This window comes from Coturnix japonica, unplaced genomic scaffold (assembly GCF_054131305.1).
Source record: "Coturnix japonica strain WE unplaced genomic scaffold, WE-NBRP24 Scf046, whole genome shotgun sequence".
In the NCBI taxonomy this organism is placed as follows: Eukaryota; Metazoa; Chordata; class Aves; order Galliformes; family Phasianidae; genus Coturnix; species Coturnix japonica.
In genome coordinates this window covers 3,222,170-3,244,793 of record NW_028188949.1, presented here as the reverse complement: position 1 = coordinate 3,244,793, position 22,624 = coordinate 3,222,170, and the positions used below count along the sequence as shown (strand labels likewise).

General features: G+C 47.2%; 1 protein-coding gene and 1 long non-coding RNA gene across 2 annotated transcripts; one reads left to right on the top strand and one right to left on the bottom strand.

Moving 5' to 3' along the window:
- Positions 1–9,856: 9,856 nt before the first annotated feature.
- On the bottom strand, positions 9,857–10,807 carry LOC146752398 (uncharacterized). The gene is made up of 3 exons (XR_014940651.1): positions 10,692–10,807; positions 10,346–10,416; positions 9,857–9,932 (listed from the first exon to the last, which is right to left on the bottom strand). It is a non-coding gene; the product is annotated as an uncharacterized LOC146752398 (long non-coding RNA).
- Positions 10,808–16,783: 5,976 nt separating this feature from the next.
- Positions 16,784–19,698, top strand: LOC146752397 (uncharacterized). Its single transcript, XM_085531956.1, has 8 exons — positions 16,784–16,878; positions 17,060–17,179; positions 17,706–17,829; positions 18,156–18,242; positions 18,326–18,430; positions 18,742–18,881; positions 19,059–19,126; positions 19,605–19,698. The coding sequence occupies exons 1-8, from the start codon at positions 16,825–16,827 to the stop codon at positions 19,696–19,698; spliced, it is 792 nt and encodes a 263-aa protein (XP_085388082.1). The 5' UTR covers positions 16,784–16,824.
- Positions 19,699–22,624: the final 2,926 nt, after the last annotated feature.

The window sequence follows — 22,624 nt, the reverse complement described above, 5'->3', positions numbered from 1 at the left end:
TTATGGCAATTCCAGGGTAGGGAAAGAATAAAAAGGGAAAAGCAGAGCTATATATTTCACTTAATGTCCGGTTTGTTGGTATATGGCTGCCTTAAAGCATTAAGCAAAATGAGCCTTGCTCACTGCACTGACTAAATGCCCAGCGTTCACTGGAGACACGTGGCACTGCAACCAGAATGCAGCAGTGAGTTCCCATGCTGAACTCAGCAAGCAAATCCTACCTGTGAAAGGATTGACATCCTTCTTCTCTTACTATGAAGAGTTATCTTCACAAGCCACATCATTATGCGACCTCTTCATCATGCACCTCAAGGAAGAAGGTCTTTTCATAAGTGAAAAGCACCTCCAATTGCCACTGACTACAGCAGAAGCTGAAGGGCTTTGGCACTCGCAGTAAGCCAGGACAGCATTTCCCAAGACTGGAAGGTAACACGGACATTGCTTGGGAAAGATGCGAGCTCTTAGAGGATCCAGAAGCTGCCATTACAGTAAGCCACTGACATAACAAGAATGAGAATCCCCTGCGTTGAGAGAACAGCAGCGTATTTCTTACACCAAGCTGCAGAAGCAAAGCAGATAACAAACTGATGGTCCGATTTTGCTAGTGGGGGAAGCCCTATGTCCCCGCATGATGTTACACAGAAGCTTGCCAAGCATGGGTCTGGCTTGACAGCACAGAAGAAACAGGTGTGGTCTCCCCAAATTGATAAGGCAAGACCCAGAAACTCAAAAATAAGAAGCTGACAAATTAACGAAGGCAACAGACTTCCATTGTGAAATGTGCATGAGTGAGTCTCAGCTTTACAGACATTACAGCCCCATTTCTTGTATTAACACCTCTTGAAAAACATGGGAGACTTGTAAGGCTTTGTGAGGATTTTACACTGCAGCCCTTGTTTGTCAATTAAAGCAGCGCTGCTTCAAAGTCAGCCAATTAATGTCTTGACCGATGCAGTAATCATCCCCAGTACCAAATGAGATCTCTCCTTTCTTCACGGCAGCCCACTCTAATTGCTGCCAGCAGGGAGATGGCAAAATGAATTTGGAGAGTTCTATGTGCTGATGACTTGCAATTGGGTGCAGTGACGCTCAGCAGCCGCACACCCAGACTCAGCTATAATTGTTACTGCTTGCCTCTCCCCTCCTGTGCAACTGCTGCAGAGGCTCAGACTGCTCAGCAGCTGCTTCAGGCCTCCCATCCTCGGAGCTGTGATGCTGGTTCACTAATTTCTAAGTCTTGCTCTACTGTTCTAACATTAACTGCACAACATAACAAAGCAATTCAAAATGCGATGAGAGAAATACTGAAATATATTAACCCTTTGCAGCCTTTTTTTTTTTTTTTTAATCTGGAATCTTATTAACACCTTCCCTTAATTAGACCGGCCACTATGCTTATCTTAAAACACCCTGCAGTGCATTGCATGGCACAAGTCAAAAGGTTCTATATTACATCTGTGCATTTATATAGAAAGGTTTATTTTTAATATTTGACCATTCAGAAAAATTGATGTCTTGTTTGGTTTCTGCACATTCAGTCCAAGCAGCCCCCACGCTCCCACATGGAAGTTCCAATGGCTTCCCTGCACATTTGCTGATTTTACAAGCAAAACTGAGATGGAAACACTTCACTGTGGCTACATGTGGAAACCACACTTCTCACCTCCACTCCAGATTCCTGTTTTGTGAGTTACTTTTCTAATAGTTTAGTTCATTTTTTGGGAACGTGATCCAATAAACCTTGTAACACTTCAGCTGCAATTTACCTGCTGTGCTTTCTGTCATACAGAGGGACAACAAAGAGTTCCAAGCATAAAGTGCAATCATAAAACCTCTTTCCCCACCCAAAAAAACACTTCTGTTGGATGAACAGATTCAGAGCTCCTTCTTGTACCCACAACCTTTAAGCATAACTGAAGTCTGTGAGAATTTCAGCCCTGCAAAAGGGATGTGCAGATGTCAATTCTTGGACTTGGGATCTAGATGTCATTTAGAAGTTCTACAGCATCTATAGAGTGATACTTGTATTGAGAATACAAGCTTCCTGCTTGTTGACATTATCCTTCTCTCACCCAGAACACATCAGGGAGTTATTACAAATGTAATTACACTCTATGATTATACACTTGTAGTTTGTAGTCATCTAGAGAGTGTCCTTTATTAAGACTACCAACCTGCCCTGGAGAAATTCCTCTCAAATGTTAACACTACCAAGGCACTTTTCTTCGCAGTCCAGAACATCTATTAAACTTCGCTGGTATCTTCCTTCTACTGTCCTTCTGATTGTTCCACTATTACTGTTCCAGATATTTTACCGACTGTACAGCTCTCCTCTGCAGTCCAGGAGGCACACTGCATTGCCCAGAGCTCACCCAAAGAAAACTCCACAGCCACCACTTACCTACAGCCATACCTGTCAACCTCCTAAACATCAAATGTGCAGTAGTGACCTCCAAAATGCATTGCAAAGGCTCAACATTCATAGCAGTCATATGTCACCATGAGTAGTCACACTTGTATGGTTATAACACTGAAAGCATAGTACATAAAAACAAAAACGTTAAGGACTTTCATCTCCAAATCATTATGTAAAATAAATGTGCAACTGAATATAAAAAGAAAATAACAAAGGACAGCAATTTAAACAGAAAATAGTCATAATAAGTACACAAGTACAATTAAAACATAACTAATGTATGGCCCCGTAAGAAGGAAAACTAGCCAGAAAAGTCAAGATACACATATTGGGAAAATAAAGTCAGTTACGTGTCTGCAGTCGATGTCAGTGAAATATCAGAGCAGATGAAGAAAAAGCAAGAAGTGCACGAGCACCACTGCTGAGATTTCAGCCATGCAGAAGAGCTGAAAAACAGCATTTTTAGTCAGAGTGCACACAAGTAGCTCGCAGGAGGAAAATTTTCCATTCCAAACTGCAAATCCAGAGTCAGATAATCAGTCCTTTTAATTATTCATATGTTTCTTCAACAGCCTTAGGAAATCCTCCCTAACACCCCAGCTATCCAGGTCTTCCATAGCCCGAGCTCTATCTGCACACTATCAGCTGACCTCCTTATTGTGTTTCCCACTTCTGAATTTTCCTAGCAAGCATCAACACAAGCCCCAGACCCACCCATCAAATACATGTAGAGCAGCACGGTACTATTTCTGCATGTTTTCTTTTTACCAGAAATGGACTTTTTGCCTGACATCACCAATAATAAATGACAAAGTCATCAAGTCAGTAACTCTCCATTACTTGAGCTTGGAAACCAAAGCTTACAATCTATGTGGATTCCCGCTGTATTCTCCTGCAATGCAGATCCTGAATTACTGCTGAGTTCCCCTCAGCTCTCACTGAAAACCTCTCAGAAGCCCCGCAATGATATCTCTGAAAGAATGATGCCTTCAGTAGTCTGGAAGGTGGATCTCACCTCAACTTTGTTCCAGCTCCTCTAAAGGCTTACACCTGCCACACATGCCTGACCAACAGAGAGCTCAAGAGCACACCCATACCACAGTGTGCAGTGCTGTTCAGAGATCCATAGGAATAAATTTTTTCCAGAAGTACAAATACGCTCTCTGTACATTTTGGCTGCCGTGTGATTGTGTGCAGCAATGTGCTGGCACACGTCAGACTATCTGAAGCTACACCTTCACATCCACATCCCACTGCACTGTGGTTTTGCTATTCCCTAACTGCAGTAAAGCTCTCCAGAAATTAGTGTAGGATCTGATTAGTGCCTTTTAAGACACCTTTAAAGCAGACCAGAAGCTCTGCAGGGAGGACACACTGCAAGCCATGCTGGGTGGATGCATCACTGGCTGTCAGGGCTGACACCAGGCACCTGGGAAACATCGTTTAAGAATCTGGTAGGATTCTGAGCAAAGACTGAGAAGTTTGCAGGCACAGAATGTGGGAAAGATGGCTCATCATGAGCGGCCTCAGCTGTTAATAAATGCACAGATCTGTCAACTAAGAGCACAATCTCTGGGTCTTTGAACTCAGACCAGTCTCCAAATGGCACAGCACCTGAAGCAAAAGGCACAACGATCCAGCTGCTCTGGTGTGGCTGCCATGCTGTGAGGCTTTTGGCAAGCCCCAGTGCAGAAGGCAGTGCACTGAATGTGACAGGCGTACTGGATATACACAGCACAAGACTAGAGCTGCAGACCAGATGTGTGAGGAAGTGAAGAGCTTTAAAAGCACAGTGCAGGACTTGGGCAGTCAGATGTTTAGTACCCCTTTTAGCTGAAAATAGGAAGGCCCGAAGAGTGGTAAGACAAAAAGAACAACTGCTGAAGAGCAAGAGTAACTCTACTTCTAGCCCCATCTGAGGAGCAAAAGCTTTGCTCTTAGAGAGGGAAAGAGAGGAGGCAGGTTCCATCATTTCCTCTCACAAATAAGCTAAAAAAGGTAAGGATTTTATCTTCACTATATTTCTAACTGTCCTCACATATACTCTTTTCAACTTAGGGCCAGCCAAGAGATTAACACTGAGACAAGGGGGTAACAAGCATGAGGAGCCTTATAAATCCATCCCACACTGTACACCAGATCTGCGATGGGACATCCTCCCACCTCATCACAGCCACCACAAGAGTAAACTCACAGCAGGAAGAGGCTGCAAAGGGTTATGGACACAGGTTAACCTCCACCTTAATGAAAACATGGATGCTATTGACAGTGGCAGAGTGGGAAACCCTTGCTCTGTGATGGTCTGTAAATCCTTGTAGCTGGAGTTGGACTGCAGCTGCCCGAGGCCACTCAGGTGCCAGTGGTCCAGTGTTGGGACGATCTTGGCCCCTATCTGCCCACGTACCATGCCATCCGCGAGGGGGAAGACATTCAGAGAGTTAGGACGCTCCTTCCTGCTAAACAGAGAAACAGAGAGAGAGGGAAAGCCAATCTGTTAGCTGTTTACGAGCTTCATACACAAAAGAAACAGCACACTAGCTCATGCAAAATGTTAGTCATTAGAAACTGAACCGCACTCCTTGCCCCAGCTTAGCAGTTGTGTGGATTCCCAAACCCACAGCTCCATGGTGCTGTTTGTTCAGACCCAGAGTGTCTACAGGTAGAGCCAACCATCTGCCTAGAAAGTCAAAGGGGGTCAAGTGACCAGGACAGGCACAACTGACATCAGCACCCCCATGCAGTGTTTGAAGGAAAAGCAAAAGTGCAAAGAAACCGAGCAAATTCAAACCAATGTGTCCTTTGAGAAATGGGTGCACCGTGGGAAAACGCCACAGCAGACAATCCCACAACAAAATGGGCATCATTGAACGAAGAAAGAGGCTGAAGTGAGTCACCTACATGCCACTTCTGCACATTCCACCCCAAACCTGGTTTGCACCAACAGCAGAAATCAGTGGGTTTTGGATCACTTCTAATACTAAGCAAGAGAAGTAATACTTGCATTCTGTGATTCCTCCTCCATATCCAACTACAGTCTTCTCAAAATTCAGAATTTATACAAACTTATAAATAAATGCATCACTCATAAAGCCAGATGTCTGTATTACTTTTTCTTTATCACTCTCCTTTCTGGCAAGTGCAGGTGACCAGCAAGCTGTGGATTTGATTCTCAATATGGAAGCTGGCACAGATTTGGGGACCAAGTTCCAGTGGGAGAAAATGTAGAGCAAGCAGTGGAGGTGGAAACTCAAAAAAGAAAGTAGCTTGTCAGCATGAACACTCCAGAAACAGGGCAGCAGTCAACACCTCCTTGCAAGACACCGATCTGCTTCCCTGCTCCATCAGGCTCCATGCCAGCCCAGTACAGCACTGCTCCTGGACACAGCAATCATTTCACCAAGACTCAGCTCAGCTACCACCATCACACAGTGGGACCGGCAGCCTCCAGCAGTCCCTTCAACCCAACCTGTTCTGTGATCCTGTGATCTGTGACCACGGGTGAAAAACAACTGCAGCTGCATCTGAGGCTGCCCCAGGACTGACTCAAACACACTGACATGGCAGGGGCAGAAAAGAGTTCATTTACAAAGTGAAAGCAAAATGTCTAACGGAAGAGACCAATGCTCAGCCTTTCCATTCTGAGCACTGTCCAGCTGACACGGCGCACTGCACCGCTGTGCCAGCATGGCTCCTGCTTGGAATGGCTGCTTACTGTGCCCCACCAAGGAAAAACTGCAGGAAAGATAACTTCAGTTTCACAGTCCTGACGTTGGTGTTACCAGTCCCCAGAGTTCAGAATATCCTCAGGGTTGCTATAAATTTTCAGTGCTGACTACAGCCCTTTGGAGTGACTTTCATACACCCACGTCCTTCTGGTCCAGGGGGACTCTGAGCACTTGGTTAGTTCCACCTCATGTTGTGAGGAAAACAGCAAAAGCCTCTATAAGGGCTTGCAGTAGCCAAAACCTGGATCAGAATGCTCCTCCTGTAAGACCTTAAAGCTTAGAAAATGTAACAGAACTACTAGGTTTGCCATCATTGCAAGGTGGCAACAGCCCTCTTTGTAAGCTGAGGGTGCAGAACTCACTGCCTCAGCCAAAGTCAGATGTGCATTCTGACAGTTACTGGTGACACGCATTTCCTGCCCTGCTTAGAAAAGAGGTGTATTTTGTGCTCATATAGGAAGTGCTCAAGAAACGTGTAGATGCGGTAGGCAGGGCATGGTTTAGAAGGGAAATATTGGTGGTAGGTGGACACTTGGATCATTGGGGATCTTTTCCAACCTTGGTGATTTGATGATTCTAATTTAAAGGAGAAAAGACAACTTTTTAAAGTAATCTGGAAGGTGAAGTGCAAATGTCCAATCACACAGGGATGATCCCAGTTTGGAATCCATCCTCTGCCCCTTCTGCTTTGGGTGCATGAGCTCCTTCCTGATGTAGCAGCTTGCTGGCTCCCTCTGCACCAGCCAAGGGAAGTGTGCCATGTGAGTGAATCTAATGCAGATGTCAGTACACAAAGAGGGCAAATAGGCCAGCACAGAACCTTTCAGCATCACACCACGACCACCCAACAGCAACCTCCAGAACAATGATTAACGAATAGCAGTAGGATTTACCTTTTCCTCCATGACTGGCGATGACTGCAGCGACAAACCTAACAGCCAAAACAGAGCAGCAATTGCACAAAAAGCAAGACAAAAAAAAAACAACAAAAAAACACAACAACAACTATTAGGGAATGAAGGTCATGCAAACATGCAGCCCTATCAGAGACAGCGAATGCATGCACTTTTATTCATACTACTTGGAGGTGTGCACTGTACCCATTCCCCTCCTCAGATGGCAGCAGACACACACACCCCTCAGCAGTTCTTGCACCATCTTCTCTCAAGTGACAAGGAAGCACCCTTGGTGCATTTACAGCCTTATGCAAATATGTATTTACACAGTCTACCATATAAAACACACCCAAGCACATCCACAGGTGAAGGTAACCAAATGCACTCACAAACATGTAGGAAGACATTGAGAGATTACACCCATATCCCCCCCAAAACACATCAGTGTACCAACTCACAAGTGCTGGTGTTCACCCACACGCAGCTGTGCAGACACAGGACCACACAACCCTCAAAGGCACAAACATACACAAATACAGCACACATGAACAGCCCAAAGCTTGAAATGAAGGAAAACGACCCACTTCCCAGCTGCTGTTCCTACAGATTCAGATGGAGGCCTGGCAAGGGCTGTGACAGACAGAGAGCTGCTCTTTCTTCCCATTCTTCCAGGAACTAGCAACACGTTACATGGAATAGCATCCCTCCAACATAGAGATAATCCTCAGTGCAAGGTTTGTCCTTCATACCAGAGAACGGGGTGTGGGGGGGCAACCAGCCTAACACACTCAAACCATTACAGCTGTGATCAGGATTGGTTTGGGGCAGAGGAAAACAGAAACAACCTATTGAGGGAGCTGTCAGGAACACACACTCTCACAATCCTAACAACCTACTGGTTCTTTTCACCCCATATCTTCTCTTTCCATACCCATCATGCCTGCCTCCATTCACCTACAGAGGCCACCATCCAGCTTCTGCTCTTCTTTCCTTGTATAGATTTCTATATTTTTCCACTGGTCTGCTAGAAAAGCATTACCTTCAGATGGGAAAGGGTTACACTGTATTCTGTGATCAGTTTTATTTTTCTAAGCCACTCTCTGACATGACACCAATTTACTGCTCTGCAGAAAACACAGCACTGAGAACTTACTATATGGAAAGAACTCAGCCAGATCAGAATGTTCCTATTCCAGTTCCTTTTAGATCCGCTACAGATTTGTGCTGTCCTTCAGAGTTTGTGCAGGAGAAAGCCTAGATAAGTCTCTCTGCCTCTGGAGTTTAGGGTATAACTGCTTCAAACTGCTATATTGCTGCCCCTGAAACACTGCTGGATATTCTCCATGGCAGGAGAGCTGAGCTGCTCTCTGCAGAACAAAAGAAACAGGACCACACACTGACACTTGGCTTCCTGCAATGCTGCACCCTGCCAGCTCAGCAATTCCCAGCTCCCCCTGTTCCCAGCTGAGACATGGAGATGGCAACAAGACAGAAACGCACACATCAGCACAGCTGTTCTTCCTACAAACATTCATACCTTTCAGGTAGGTGGGAGAGGTGAGTTGGACTGAACAAAGACCTAATCCACCCTGTTTCTCCTTCACCATGGGTGTGCCTAAGAGCTTGTACAGAGACATCTGACAGCAGAGGCACACAGCCCAGCAGAAGTCTCAAACATGGATGTTCTGCAGTTACAGAGCCCATTTTCCTTCAGCATCCTCCCTTCCTTCTAACACAATGTTACGTTACCAACAGCTGTGAACAAAACTCCCGTTCCCCCCAGCAGCCCTGTGTGCACACCAGTAAGGCACCAGTACGGAACCAGAGGCTGACCCCCAAACCTTCCCCTCACAGCACGATGCTCGGGCAGGAGGCCAAGCACTGTCTGGGGAAGGAACATCACGTCTGCAAGGAATCGGGGAGCAGTTTGTGTCTCTCTTGCTCTCTCCTCTGCTGTTTTACAATACACAACCAAAACCTTGATGATCTGAATTCCTTCCCAGGCACTCCAACCCAGCAAAAGGAAGCCACAGCTTCCAGAGAGCTTATATTGTTTATTTCAAGACCTGACACTTCCTTCCACTTTCTTTATCCCAAACCTAATGGACACACTAGTATTTAAATGTTACGGATCTAAACAGAAGGTACTAAAATAACCTTATGTTTAGAAAATAGGAAGAATATTTCTTCTTTTCTTCATTTGAAATTATCTTTTTATATGTGGTTTTAATAGAGTGGTTTTATATACTGCACTTCATTTCCTGCTACTGCCATTCCTTTAAACAGAGGCAGGCTCTGATCACTTTGGTGCTATGAAAACAGAGGGGAAAAAAACAAAGCACTTTCATGGGCATAAGTAGATCTATTGAGTGACTGACTCAGATAAATCTTCCCTTAAGAAACTGGGGAAGAAGTTACATAAAGGCTAATGCGTTTAACTACTCCAGTTTCGCTGGCTATCACACATGCACACAGACACACACAAATGAACACTCTCTTCCATCCCCATCCATTTTATGGATCAGTCTTTTACATGATACCTGAGAACACAAACGTTGCTTTCCAGAAGACGTCCATCTGCAGCAGCACAATGAAGTCTAAGCTTTGTAACAGAACACAAAAAACTCCTCTCTGTCAAACCTTAGAGAACTTATCCACAACTCACCCTCAACCCATTACAAAAAGCTTCAGGTACAATCCATGCCCACAGGGAAAGATCCTTTGGTTTCTTTCTCTTGCAAATATGCACTCATTTGATAAGTTCCTGGATGGCAAACATTATATGGAGAGGTTATGGCCCTACCTTCTCCCAGGTACATTGCCCTCAGTTTGATTATTTCCCACAACCTGCTGCATCTTGGATCGTTCGATGTGTTCCACATAGGTCTGGATCATCTGAGAAGAGGAAAAAATACGTGAGGCAAACAGAATAAAACAAAAGACTCCATTGGACTCCATGATCATTATGGGTCCCTTCCAACTTGGGATATTCTGTGATTTCTGTTTTTTGAATATTGTTTTCCAGCATTTACTTCCAATTCCTTAAAATTTCTTTTAAAAAGTGCTATCTGATGTTCAGACAGAACCTCCCGTGTTCCGGTTTGCACCCTCTGATTCTTGTTCTGGCACTGGGCACCACTGAAAAGAGCATGGCTTCATCCTCCTTGCACCCTCCCTTCAGATAATGTTGATGCTCTCAAGTTTCTGAAGCTCTAGTCACTGTCAGGATGAAAAACCCAATTCTCTGATGTGGTTTTATGGGTAAGCTAAGAGTTTGTTTATTTGGAAGGAATCAGGCAACAGCTTACCTCTGTGTGACGCTGATGTAAAGCATTATACTCTTTCTTCATTTCTGATTCACGCTCCTCCAGCCGTGAAACTGCCAAGAAAAGATTCCACCCATCAGCTAACATACAGATCTAGACATGCTCCATGCAAGAGAAGCAATGAAACCTGCACTACACTAGTGTGGATATGTCGCACCCTGTAGATTGCTCTGATTTTTATACCAAAGAAAGGGACAGCCACAGATTTCAGGCTTTCCACAAACTACATTAAAACAAACAAGAAAAAACAGCACATGAAGAATATCTGCAAGTATATGCTCATGGAAAGCAAACTACATAATCGTATCTGGTGCACAGCTTTGCTTACTCTGATCTGCATAGTTTTTGGTCTTCAGCTCCAACTGTCGAGTCTGAAATTCAAGGTGTTCCACTTGGATTTGTAGCTCTTTCTTCTGCTGTTCCAGTGCATCTTCAAACCCTATGAACTTCTGTACAGGGAAAAACCAGAGAAGGAAGCAAGGATGAGGAACAGACCTAAACGTATTTGACTTTTCCTCTTCTCTCCTCCTATACTATGTGTGCGTATATATACATATATATATGTACACACACAAAAAAAGCAAGAGATAAGAATTTCTATGTGCTTTAAGTTAAAACAGCATTTACTCAAGCTAGAAATACTTATCTTCTAAAATAAAGTAAAAGATGTACTTTGTGTATCATTAAGATATAATCTGCTGGCCAATGCAAGTTATGTAAACCAACACGGTTCCATCATCTTCAACAACACCTTTATCATGCTAGGCTGAATTTGGATTCCTGTTAGTTTTATGTCAGAAAAGCCAAATTCTGTGTCTACGGTCACGCATTTAGAAGTGCCTACGTCAGAAATCTCCTTCAGACATCAGAAAGTTCCCACTATTAATGATGTTGCATCTAAATTTTGCAGGAAACATACAAGTCTTGTGGAAAACCAACCCACAACCGTCACACCTCACAGTCTCCTTTGCAATCCACTTCCCAGATCTCAGACCAGAGGTTTTTTCAGGCACACATCAGAGAAGGGGTAGAGAATTACATGGTAAAAACCAGAGCAACTTTGACAGGTGATTCTATAAGGATGGCACATTCAGCTCCAGAGCTGCTAAGAAAAACTTGAGTCTTACTTTTTCAGTTCTGTAAGTTGAGTTATGCCTCAATTGGTGCAGAATGGAAGCAGTGAGTGATGAGACCTCACAGCAAGAAAATCCCGGCCAGTCTTCTCTGGGCATCAGTAAAAAAGAAAAAGTTCTAACCAAGACAGCCACACTGAGCAACAGGCCTAAAGAAGCCATTTCACTTGGTTTGGACTGGTTGAAGCTATGCTAAGAAAAGCAGTATTTCCCTCTGCCCCCTCTCAGGGTTTGCTGGAAGCACTCCATGCTAATGCTCTGTTGACAAACTTCCAATTACAGCCCAGCGCTAAATCCCTCTCCCTTCTCACTTGCTTGGCTTTCACTCTTGTGCAGCTCTCCTGGCACAAGGTGCCCATCTCTTCCCAGCTCCCCACCCAGGCGTGTGCCACCCAGCCAGGCAGGAATTGTTCTTGGAGTAGCAATAAACTTTAACTGACTCTAAGGAAAACATTCACAGAACTCTCAACAGTAAAACAGGAAGCAAAAGAAAGCAGGAGACCAATTTTATTCCCACTATGTAGGTCAACTTTAATAGTAGATTCCTGGATTTGCTACCGTTGCTTTGGTTTAGTTTAGTGAAATCGATTGGAAGATTAAACATTCCACACTAAGGCTCTTCTTAGTCCTGTCTGTCTTGCAGCCTCAAAGTACTCAAACAAACTGCAAACTAGCAATGAGCCGACCACGTGGAGAAGAAACAGAGACAGCAGCATTAAAAATTAATGCCACTCTAAGTGTTCTCAGGGAAGAAGAGCATCTCAGGTGAGTGCACTGCAGCAATATCCTGCTCCATCTCCTACGGAGATCGAACACCAGCTCTGGGCACAGGGACCCAACGGCTCCTCACTCTGTCTGGCTCCAAAACGCTTCTTGGCTGTTCCTCCATCAGAATCTCCCAGCCAGTGTCTCCCCCTGCATCAGAAAGTCAAGACAAGCAAATAAAGTGGGTGCCGTGGGAGTGGCCACCCAGCAAGCATGGGGACATGGAGGCACTGTTCTCTAAGGAACTGAGAGAGACCTGAAATCCAGCTGCCCTGGTCCTTATGGGTGACTTCAACATTGCAGATGTTAACTGACAGTAACACACAGCTATCTATTTTCCACACATATGTTTACAAACTGCACCAGAACAGAAGGAAGGGATGCCATGGAGCCTGGACAGGCTCAAGAAGTGAGGCCTCAGGAACAGGTAATTCAAATGATGTTGAAGGGAAAATCTTCCTTTCTTTTCTACCCCACTACAATGAAATCAATGGGTGAACTGGAAGAACAAAGAGCCCACTCCCACTTGTCCTGGGAGAGCAAAGCCGAGCACAGCATTACTATTTTTTCCAATCCCTTCATACTTGCTTTCAAAGGATAATTTTCCAGCAGTTATAGGAGCCAGATATATTTTAAACAGTTAGTAATGATGGAACATGACGCTGCTGTACACATACAAATTAGTCTTGCTGGAGCCTCTCCCTGGATTTCAAGCAGGATCGCTGGTCTCTAACATCTCAGGATAAGGTTACAACCAGCACCATGGTTCACACGCTCATCGTTAAATGGAAAACAACGAGCACAAAATCATCTCAAGTGAAAGAACGAGTATTCCTCTGCAAAGCAGCGGTACACTGGAGATGGCTGAGCTTCCTGCATTACTGGCTTTCAGAGGAAGAAAATGACTAAAAATAGTAGCATGCGGTCAGAAACCATCATATCATATTAACAATAAATCAGGCAGAGTGAGCTAGATGTGCATATATGCAGAAATCTTATTATAAGGTCTTAATCTGGGCTGGCTGGCAGCACGTATTACATGCTGACGGGAACAGCAGCAGCTCAGCCGTCACCTTACCCTGCGGCTGGGCAGAGAGCAGCGCTGGGATGCACTGCCCGGGAGAACAGGGAGGATGCACAGCTGGATGCACAGCTGGATGCACAGCTGGACGCACAGCTGGATGCACAGCTGGACGCACAGCTGGACGCACAGCTGCCTGTGAGGAGGGGGCTGTCTGCAGGGCAGGAAGGACTCACACCGCATTCCACTCCCCACCTGCAGGAAGGCTGTCAGCCAGGGAGCCAATGCAGGCTGCGCAGCCTCCAACTCACAATTTGGGGCAGTAATTAACTGGCAATTCGGGAAGTTACGTTGACAGTATTCTGTCTTAGGAGGCCAAGACAAAGAAATAGGGCAGAACGCACTGGTGGCAGGACGCAGTACTGCCTGGTGGGCAGATGCTTTGAGCTACACCCCACGCTCAAATCTTTGCTATCCTCCCCAAAGAGAAACACTCCTCTGAAGGAACACCTCCACCTGCACAGGAGCACACAGCCTCAGTGAAATAACATCCCCTTGACAACTGCAGCCCTTAAGGGCTTTTGCTTCTCTTGCTAATTTCAAGGATTCACAAGCACATCTTTTATGTGTTAGCTACTTTATAGTTGTAGATTGGTCTTCAAATGCTTCTGTGAAATCAAATGCTGTTATTTTGGCATATATCAATAAAACCATCTCCTGGATTCCTATTCCAAGGGATCTGAGCCTTTTTTTGAAGAATGAGATGCTCTGCCCTTTAAATGCTCTCCATGAAGCAGGCCTGGTGCTATGGCAGAGCCAGGGCAGGCAGATGGGCTCTTCCCAGCCCTGACACAGCTCTGCCCCCGCACACCATGGATCACTGTAGAGGAGCACAAAGGGAGCACGGGCAGCTAACAGAGCTCTTCAAGGCAGCCTTGTGGTAAGTGGGGCTGACAGGGCAGGAGGTGCTACTCGAGTGCAGCAGATGAGACCGGACTGGGAGATGCCACTCATGAAGAGAATCAAAACATCACACAGGAGGAACGAAGCGATGCTGATGGTCAGAGAGGAGCTGGGACTGGGCAAGGGCATGCAAACATCGTGACTGCAATGAGAAGACTTGAGAGAAGGGAGCTGAGCACAAAGCAAAGATGAGCCCCAGGTCAGCTGCAACACAGTGTGAGGAGACAGACAGACGTGCTGCCATCTCCAGCCAACAGGATGTCACACAGGTGAACACGCAGGGTGATCACACCAGATAAATCCTACCACTGTCATTTTGAACAGTGCAACACTCCAATTCATGCTGAAGCCTTCCAGGAAAGCCACCTGCTATTGCAGCCCCACATGCCCAGGGATCAAACCAGGCACAGCCAAGTGTCACCCAAACCAGCTGCACACAGATCCCTCCATGGGGCACTCCAAACTGACCCTCCTCCAGCAGGCAGCGAGCAGTTACTCCACGTTACACAAAGCAGAAGGCACTTAAACCTGCCCTAAAAGCATCATTGCAGTGGGAATATCACATCTCACCCGTGATTCACGGCCTTAAGCCCTGCAAACACTCCATTCTATGTGATGTCATTATACCTAGCTATATTGCTAGCATGCTGTAGATTCGGTGCACGACGACTTTAAAAAGACACATTTAAGGCTTGTCTCACAGAAAGGAAGAAGTGACCATGAAATATTATTATTTCATCTGAGATGTACTTAGTTATGGAATGGAGCACTGATGAATCACGAGGCAGCTCTGCTCTGAGCATCGTGCAGAGGAGCTCATGGGCTTCTCTGGGACTGCAAACCTCCCTCTGAGGAATCTTAACTGCAAGAAACCTGGCCTGAAGGTTTGGTCCCCATTCCCAGTGTTGTGACAAGAGTCACCTCAGTTCTCTGTTACTTTACTTCAGATAACCCCACTGGGTGACCCTTGTGTTGGTCTCTTACAATTGGATCTAGGAGGTGCTGGCTGCCTGTGTTTATGATGAAAGAGCAGCAGTGATGTGGGTCTGTGTGAGGTCACAGTCATTGCTGGGTTGGGAGGGTTTGGCCCCCAGCTGTCGCGCAGAGCTGGTGCTCTGGTGAGCGTGCTGCACACAGACACTGAGCTGTGAGCGTTCCTTGTTGGAGATCATCCTTTGGGAGCCCACTGCAGGCACCGCTGCGGCGTGTGTGTGAGCTGGGCACAGCCCGGACTGACCAGGCCAATAAGGTGAGCTGGGTTTGGTGCTGGGCGGCTGCTGGAAGGAGTCTGAGCAGAACGGCTGGGCTGGGGAGGAGCTCCCAGCTCAATGGAGGCCCTTCCGAGTGGCTGTTTGCAGGGGAAATTGATTCCTTGTGAGATTCTGTCACACGTTTTGGTGAGGATGATGAACTGCCATTACTGCCCTGTGTGATGCTGCAGTGCAATGGAAAGCACAGCAGTGATAATGGGGTATCAAAGTCCTGGGCTGCAGCAGGTGAGGATAAGCCCAAGTGCAGCAGCTGTGGGCACAGAAAGGAAGGAAAAAACTGCTGACCATTGGAAGGGCTCAGGCAGGCAGTGATCTCCAGTCAGACACCCTCACCTGCACTGCCAACCTTTCAGTGATGTCTGGGAGGGGTTTGCATGTGCCTGAGCTGCCCTGGGTTGGCCCTGCCATCCCACCAGGTGCTCAATCTCTGCTTCAAGCCGTGACTGAGCATCGCTGCTACAGCCCTGCAGAACTGCTGCTGGTCCCCAGCCTTTGTTTTAGACATTAGAAGGGAAGGAGAGCACAGACTTCATGGAGTGCAACTTGTGCTTTATTGACCCCCGGATCCAGCACATTTTTAACAGAACCCCCTGAAGTCCTGGTGAGATCCAGGTGCTGAGCTGGGCCGTGGGCTGTGCAGTGACATCACAAGCACAGTGAGCTCACAAGCGCTGCCTGGGGCCGCGGCTGCCACCAGTGAGTGCCAGAGCCGTGAGTGCTGCGCAGAGTGTGGACACGCTGTGTCAGCCCTCGTCCCGGCTGGCAGTGACGGTGGTGGTGGCTGCTGGTGCTACCTGCTCTCACTGACGGTGTTGCCCAGCCATTGCACTGGTGTGTTAGCTGGAAGGGAGGAGAACTGCAGCTGTGCCCGGGTAAGCCAGAACTGGAGGTTTCTCAAACGTGTGAGTGGTAGCACTGCATCCACTGCAGCTGCAGCAAGGGTAGATGATGGAGTCCTTCTCATGGCAGGAAGACAAAATGTGTGCTGCAAGGTATATAACTGCTGGTGGGATGGAGAACAGCACTTGCTGGGGAAGTCATGGCACTTAGACAACATTGGTTCCAGAGCTGGCACAGTTCTTGCAACCAGCTGCTTCCAAGGCATTGCCCTCCTCGAGAGCCCAAACTGCATCAAAAGAAAGCTGGGAAAATGCTTATTCCTCATGATTCTTCCCTTGTAGGCACTTCCTGTAGGGTTCCGGTCCGAGAGGACTCTTTGGGGATCCAAGCAGTTCGAGCACAACCGTCTCTTTGCAAGAGCAGGGAATTCCTCTGGAGATAACCCAGACGGGCTCTAAGAATTTCACCATGTCTCAGCAAAGAGGCGACTGCTACTTCTACTTCTACTCCACCTGCACTAAGGTACGGTTGACTTTCTTCTGCCTGGGTTTTCTTCCATTTCCTCATGTTGAAGAGAAAGGGGTGGAGCAGGGGAGACCTGCTGGTGATGTTACCCTCATAGCGCTGCTAACAGCCTGGGCTAATGGCATGGACACGTTTCAGGCTGTGCTCTTATTTTCCTGTGGTTTCCTTGTGCTTGCAGGGAGACAGCTGCCCCTTCCGCCACTGTGAAGCGGCTCTGGGGAGCGAACGAGTCTGCAGACTGTGGATGGAGGGCGGCTGCTCGAGGAGTAACTGCAAGTTCCGTCACATGAGGATTGATGTGAGTGTTTGCCTAAAGATGTGCTTTCCAGCTTAGTCTACAACACCACTTTTCATGGCTGTGGTTGGGCTGAATGCACTTCTGCAGGCTGGATATGTTTGCTGTGAAAATCTTACTGGTTTCTGTTTCTAGAGGGGACTGGGAGGAGGTAAAGAAGGCAGAGAATTCAGTGCCTTAGGTATATCACAGCGGGAGATGTTTGCATTAGGAGCCAAAAGCATTTTCTCCCCAGATGCAAAAAGCTCGCATTGCTCAGCCTCCTAAAGCTGCTGGAGCTGGGTGGTAGGAGAGAGTGGCACTGCCCTCCTGCCAGCAGGGCTCGGTTGTGCCCTGTCGGGCCTTCTCCGTCCTGGATTTCTCCAGAGCAGTTCGTTCTGGCTGCTTGGAGTAGTGAAAGGAGGGGCAGGAAATGAGGGTACAGAGCTAAGGCTCCACACAATGGTTTCTGATGGCTGTTGGAGCGCGGCATCTCCCTGCAGACCTGATGTGCCTGTTTCCATGGCCCTTCCTTTCCTTCTCTCTGCAGAAGCAGCGCAGTTTGATTCCCTGCTTCTGGGAGAACCAGCCCGGAGGCTGCCAGAAACCACACTGCGCCTTTCGCCACCTGAAGGAACGCGGTGGGAACAGACCGACTGCGCTGCTGAGCCACAGTGAGTGTCCGATGGCGTGAAGCATGAAAGGCTCAATTCTGAATGTCAGTTCTGAGCGGGTGCAGGATGCATGTCACCATTCATTGGGGAGGCAGGGGAGAGTCGTGATAGTGAAATATCCGTCTGTGCCTTGGCTGTCAGAGCAGCGCTGGGCTTTTTCTGGAGTGAGGAAGATGCACTGCAGGTCTGTGCTGACTGCACAGCATTTGGGCAGCGGAAGGCAAATGTAACAAACAGTGCTTGAAAATGTGAAGCTTGTGGTTGACTGTGCTCAAACCTGCCCCAAAGAGACGCTCATCAATCATTCCTTGTTTCTTTTCTGCCAGAAGTTGACACCAGTGGCCTTCCTCCAAAGAGCGGCCTTGCAAAAAGTCTGGGGAACCAGACAGAGGTTGACAAGGCACCAGAGAGAGGTACAGATACTCAACAGGCTCCTGGGTTTGATGCACTGTTTTTCTACTGAGATCTGACTGTTCTTTCCCGGGACTCTTTGCAGTTGACATCCCAGTTTCCTCCCATGGCCCAGCTGGACTAAAACGCAAACGGTCGGAGGAGGAGAAGGGAAAAGCAGGGGAATCACCCTGCAAGAAAAGAGTTAAAGGTGAGCACGAGGAGCTCGTTACGGTGCCTCAGAAAAGCAGTGCTGTCATTTTGCATTGCTCTCTGTCAGACTTTTCCTTGCCCTGGATTATTACTGAGTGCAGCTATTGGGTTTCTTTGTTCCTTTGTATGCGTTGTTGGTACACAGAGATGACCGTGTGCAAAACATGGCTGAGAATCCCGGACAGGGCAATGCAATTCCACTGGCCAAATGTATTTAACTTTGTGGAAGGGTGGTGGGACTGATAAGAGAACTTGATCTCTCTTGAGGCGCAGCAAGACAGTACCAGCTCTCTCTTCCTTTTACTTTAGGTGGGCGCAGGGTCTCTGTGAGGCCCATTGATTGGAAAAACACCTTCCCCCCAACGCGGAGACAGAAACGAAAAGCAGCAGAAATTCATCCATCTGCTGCTGAGGACGCGGATGAGCCCCCAGCTAAAAAACTACCAATGGTAAGAGCAGTGGCAAAAGCAGTAGTGGATATGAAAGGTTTACATTGCCCTTGAAGAAAAGGAAGAAGTTCCAAGTGTTCTACAGCTCTTCTGTTTCCCTTGAAGGCAGCAGATGTCTCACAAGGTACTTGTGGAAACTCTGACCTGTGCTTCATACTCTGTCTTGTTTCTTCCTAGGAGACTCTTGCTTCAGTCCCGCCCGAATACACCGTGCTCAGCACCGAAGTCATAAAGCTTCCAAGCAGGTGATGACCACAACTTGTTCTTCCTTAATGCCCTTTTCCCATCAGACAGAAGTTCTTTCACACTGGGGGAAAATGGGGTGTTTGAGATGTGTCATGGCATAATGCAACAAAGGAAGAGGTCATCTGAGATCATTGAAACTGCTTTGTCAAAACCTCTGCTGAGTTCATGGGGAAAAGTACCTCAGCCAGCAAGCAGGATTTTGCAGAGGAAGATTTCTTGACATGTTTACAGACAAAGCATTGAGGGTGGCAATGTGTTTCTGCTACAAAGCCCAGCCCCTGATTGCCAGACTCAAACTGCTCTACTTGAACAGATGAAAAAGGCACCTGCTGGTTTCCTTAACTCCAAAGGCAGCTGCAGGTTAATCGAATCACCATCCCTATGTGGGTGTGAGGGGCGGGAGGGTCAACTACAGACCTCAGAGCTGAAAGCACATCTCAGAAATGTCACGTAGATTGTTCTTTTCCTTCCCACAAGTCTGGAGCTGCTCCCAGGAAGCCACGCAGACCCCATGGCACAGCCAGAGGAATCCAACACTACATCATGTTCCTCACAAGGGGCAGAAAATTAGCAGCTGAGCTGCACAGGGGCGGGGGAAGCAGCCATCACTGAAGACAACAACCTTGAGGAGCTTCTGATGGAGCTCACAGAAGAACTGGAAGGAGAAACTGATGTGACGTTGAGGATGTGGATGAGCTCCTTCTGGACCTGTCCGACATGACGGCTTAACACCATCGCCTGATTGGACAGTTTAAAACAACAACAATTAAAACCAGCCCTGTTCCTTTCCAGCCCTGCTCCTTTTTGTTGTTACTCTGTGGGTATTTCTGAGACTCTGCACAGAGTCTTAAAGCTGAGTCAAAGCAGTGACAATCAGCACTGACTGCATCCTGTTCTGATTTCCTTGTGGCTCTGAGTTCAGGTCCTGCACCCGCCGCCAGCTCTGGGTGCTGCTTCAGCATCGAGGGCACAAAGCTCCTCTGTGGGCACAGAACGGCGTCCATCCAGGGCTGAAACTTCCTCCTTCCTTCACCCTCAGCAAAACTCTGCCTTGGGCCCAATGGGAGCTCTGCTGTTCTGATTCCTTGGGCAACCCTTTGAGAAGGCAGTAACAGTGGGCTCAATAACTGAGGCTGAAGCACAGCACTCAGGGCAGGGGCTCATGGGGGAACACAACGACGGGGGATTCAGGAGCTGGGGGCAAAGCCGCTGTGCAGGGAGCGGCCCCAGCAGCCGCCGTGGCTTCGTGGTACCCCGGAGGTCGGGGCCTGGGCGGCCTCTGGCGGCGGCATTGCTGGCACAGCCCTTACGTTCCTTTCCATTCCCTCCCATTCCCCATCCCATCCCATCCCATCCCACCCCATCCCATCCCATCCCCATCCCATCTCTATCCCATCCCATCCCATCCCCATCCCCATCCCATCCCACCCCATCCATCCCATCCCACCCCATCCATCCCATCCCATCCCATCCCATCCCATCCCATCCCATCCCGTCCCTTTTCGTTCCTCCCCGCCCACCCAGCGGGGAGGATGCGGGATCATCTATGAAGGTACGGGGCCGGGCAGGGCTGCGGGGTGTCCGTGCTGCAGGTGCCATTGCCATTGCTTTGCCCCATGTTTGGCTTTAGCGTCCTTCTACTCCATCGGATCGGATCGGACCGCGCTCCGCCCGCAGTGCAGCGCACTGAACTCACCACACCAGGTCTCCGAGCCTCAGACTCACGGCCGCCATTTTACCGACACCGCGCAATGCACCACGGGACAGCACAGCACCACGAGGGGCGGGGGCGGCGGAGACGGTGATTGGATAGTAGCGGTCACGTGGGCGGGAGGGCTGTCCTTGCTGCATAATCAAGTTTCTGCCAGCCTGTAAGACTTCCCCACGTAGATACCACTTGGGAGGTTTCACAGAAGGAATGGATATCTCGCATTCAAATTTGGCTTCTTCAGGCTCAGTCACATCCTCATCACACAGCTCCTTTACTAGATTAATGGATTGCTCTTTAAGAAGGATGGAACAAGAGAAAGCAGATATTTAGAAAGAATGTTAAAAACTCTTACATTATCACCCTACTTACTCACGTCAGCATTACTGCACATGAACACTACACCTATCACCTCAAAATGCCTTAAAAAATCATTAAAAAATAATAGAAAGAAAGGAATGTTGTTAAGAAGTCAGACAATAAGACTGACAACCTGAAGAGAGCCCAGATCTTCTGATTCCCAGTTCAACATCCAAATCAAACCATGACCTTCCCATCCCGATATCAAACTCCTCGCATTACAAAATGGAAAAGAGGTTCAATGAAACACGAACACTGATAAATACTTTGGTTAAATACAGCAACTTAGCTCTGAACAACAAGTTTTCTCCTAGTAAAGGTCTCTGTAGCTCAAATGTAATGACTCAACTTAGGAGAAATTCCTTTTCCAGGATGATCTTGCCCTTATCATTCTAACAGTGGCAAAGCTGGGGACTGAACTCTTGAGTAGTGTGCTAACTCAAATGTCTCCATTTTCTTTATCACACTTAACATCATATATATACCCTAACATTGTATATATTAAAAAAAACCCAAAACCTGTGCTCTTCTGAAACAGACAGAGAAAATGAAGAAAAAGTCAAGCTATGTTTTTTATCCCTCAACATTCAAACACAAATCTGAAGACTAAAGGTAGAAAATCAACCTCCTAAGAAAATAATCTGTTTTACTTAGCAAAAGAAAATCCCAAAAGACAAGCTGGAGATTTTGTGGGCACAAAGGTAGGTAGGTAGGAGTTTTTATTTCCGTCAAAGGTCCTGGTGGTGTTTAACTTTTTTGACATTAAAGCAAAGGATGTTAGCTGGTTTATAACATAATTTAAGCGAAATCATCATCAGAAGCATAGTTACCTTTAACTGTAAGATGGGCACGAGATTCTGCCCTTTATGCTACAAATTCGATTTCTGCTGCATCATTGACTTGGACACGTGTGTAAGTCAGCAAGTAGGTCTTTACTGAAGCAGAGAACCACAGAGTCACTAAGGCTGGAAAAGACCACTAAGGTCATCTAGTCCAACCTCCAACTCATCCCTACCAAACTGTGCTCTTGAGAGCAAACCCACAACTATACTTGGCTTCCTTGAGCAAAGAGTTCTGAGGCACATGGCCAGGCTGAGCATCATCCATCTGGTTTCACAGCATCACTGCCTGTTCTCTCATGTCAATGAAACCACCCATTCCCCCACATCCACATCCCCACCAAAGTGTAATCTAAACATGGCTTCTACAAGGACTGACCGAATGCGGCCACCGTCACCATTAAAGTACCTGAGACAGAAGGATCACACTCACTGTCAGACAAAACCTCTTTGGAGAGGTGAACTGACTGCCCTGGTCACCCCCACTTTGGAAAGAACTGCACTCATTTCCTACCTGCTCCTGGCAGTGTGGGATGGTGGGATAGCATCACACTTCCCACACTAAGCTTCCCACCATGTCACTTGTTCCA

Excerpts from the sequence above, each read along its gene's own strand:
- LOC146752397 (XM_085531956.1), top strand. The coding sequence starts at position 16,825 with ATGTCTCAGCAAAGAGGCGACTGCTACTTCTACTTCTACTCCACCTGC. Across the intron at positions 17,180-17,705 it reads TCCGTCACATGAGGATTGAT|AAGCAGCGCAGTTTGATTCC; the intron begins GTGAGTGTTTGC and ends TTCTCTCTGCAG. Across the intron at positions 17,830-18,155 it reads GACTGCGCTGCTGAGCCACA|AAGTTGACACCAGTGGCCTT; the intron begins GTGAGTGTCCGA and ends CTTTTCTGCCAG.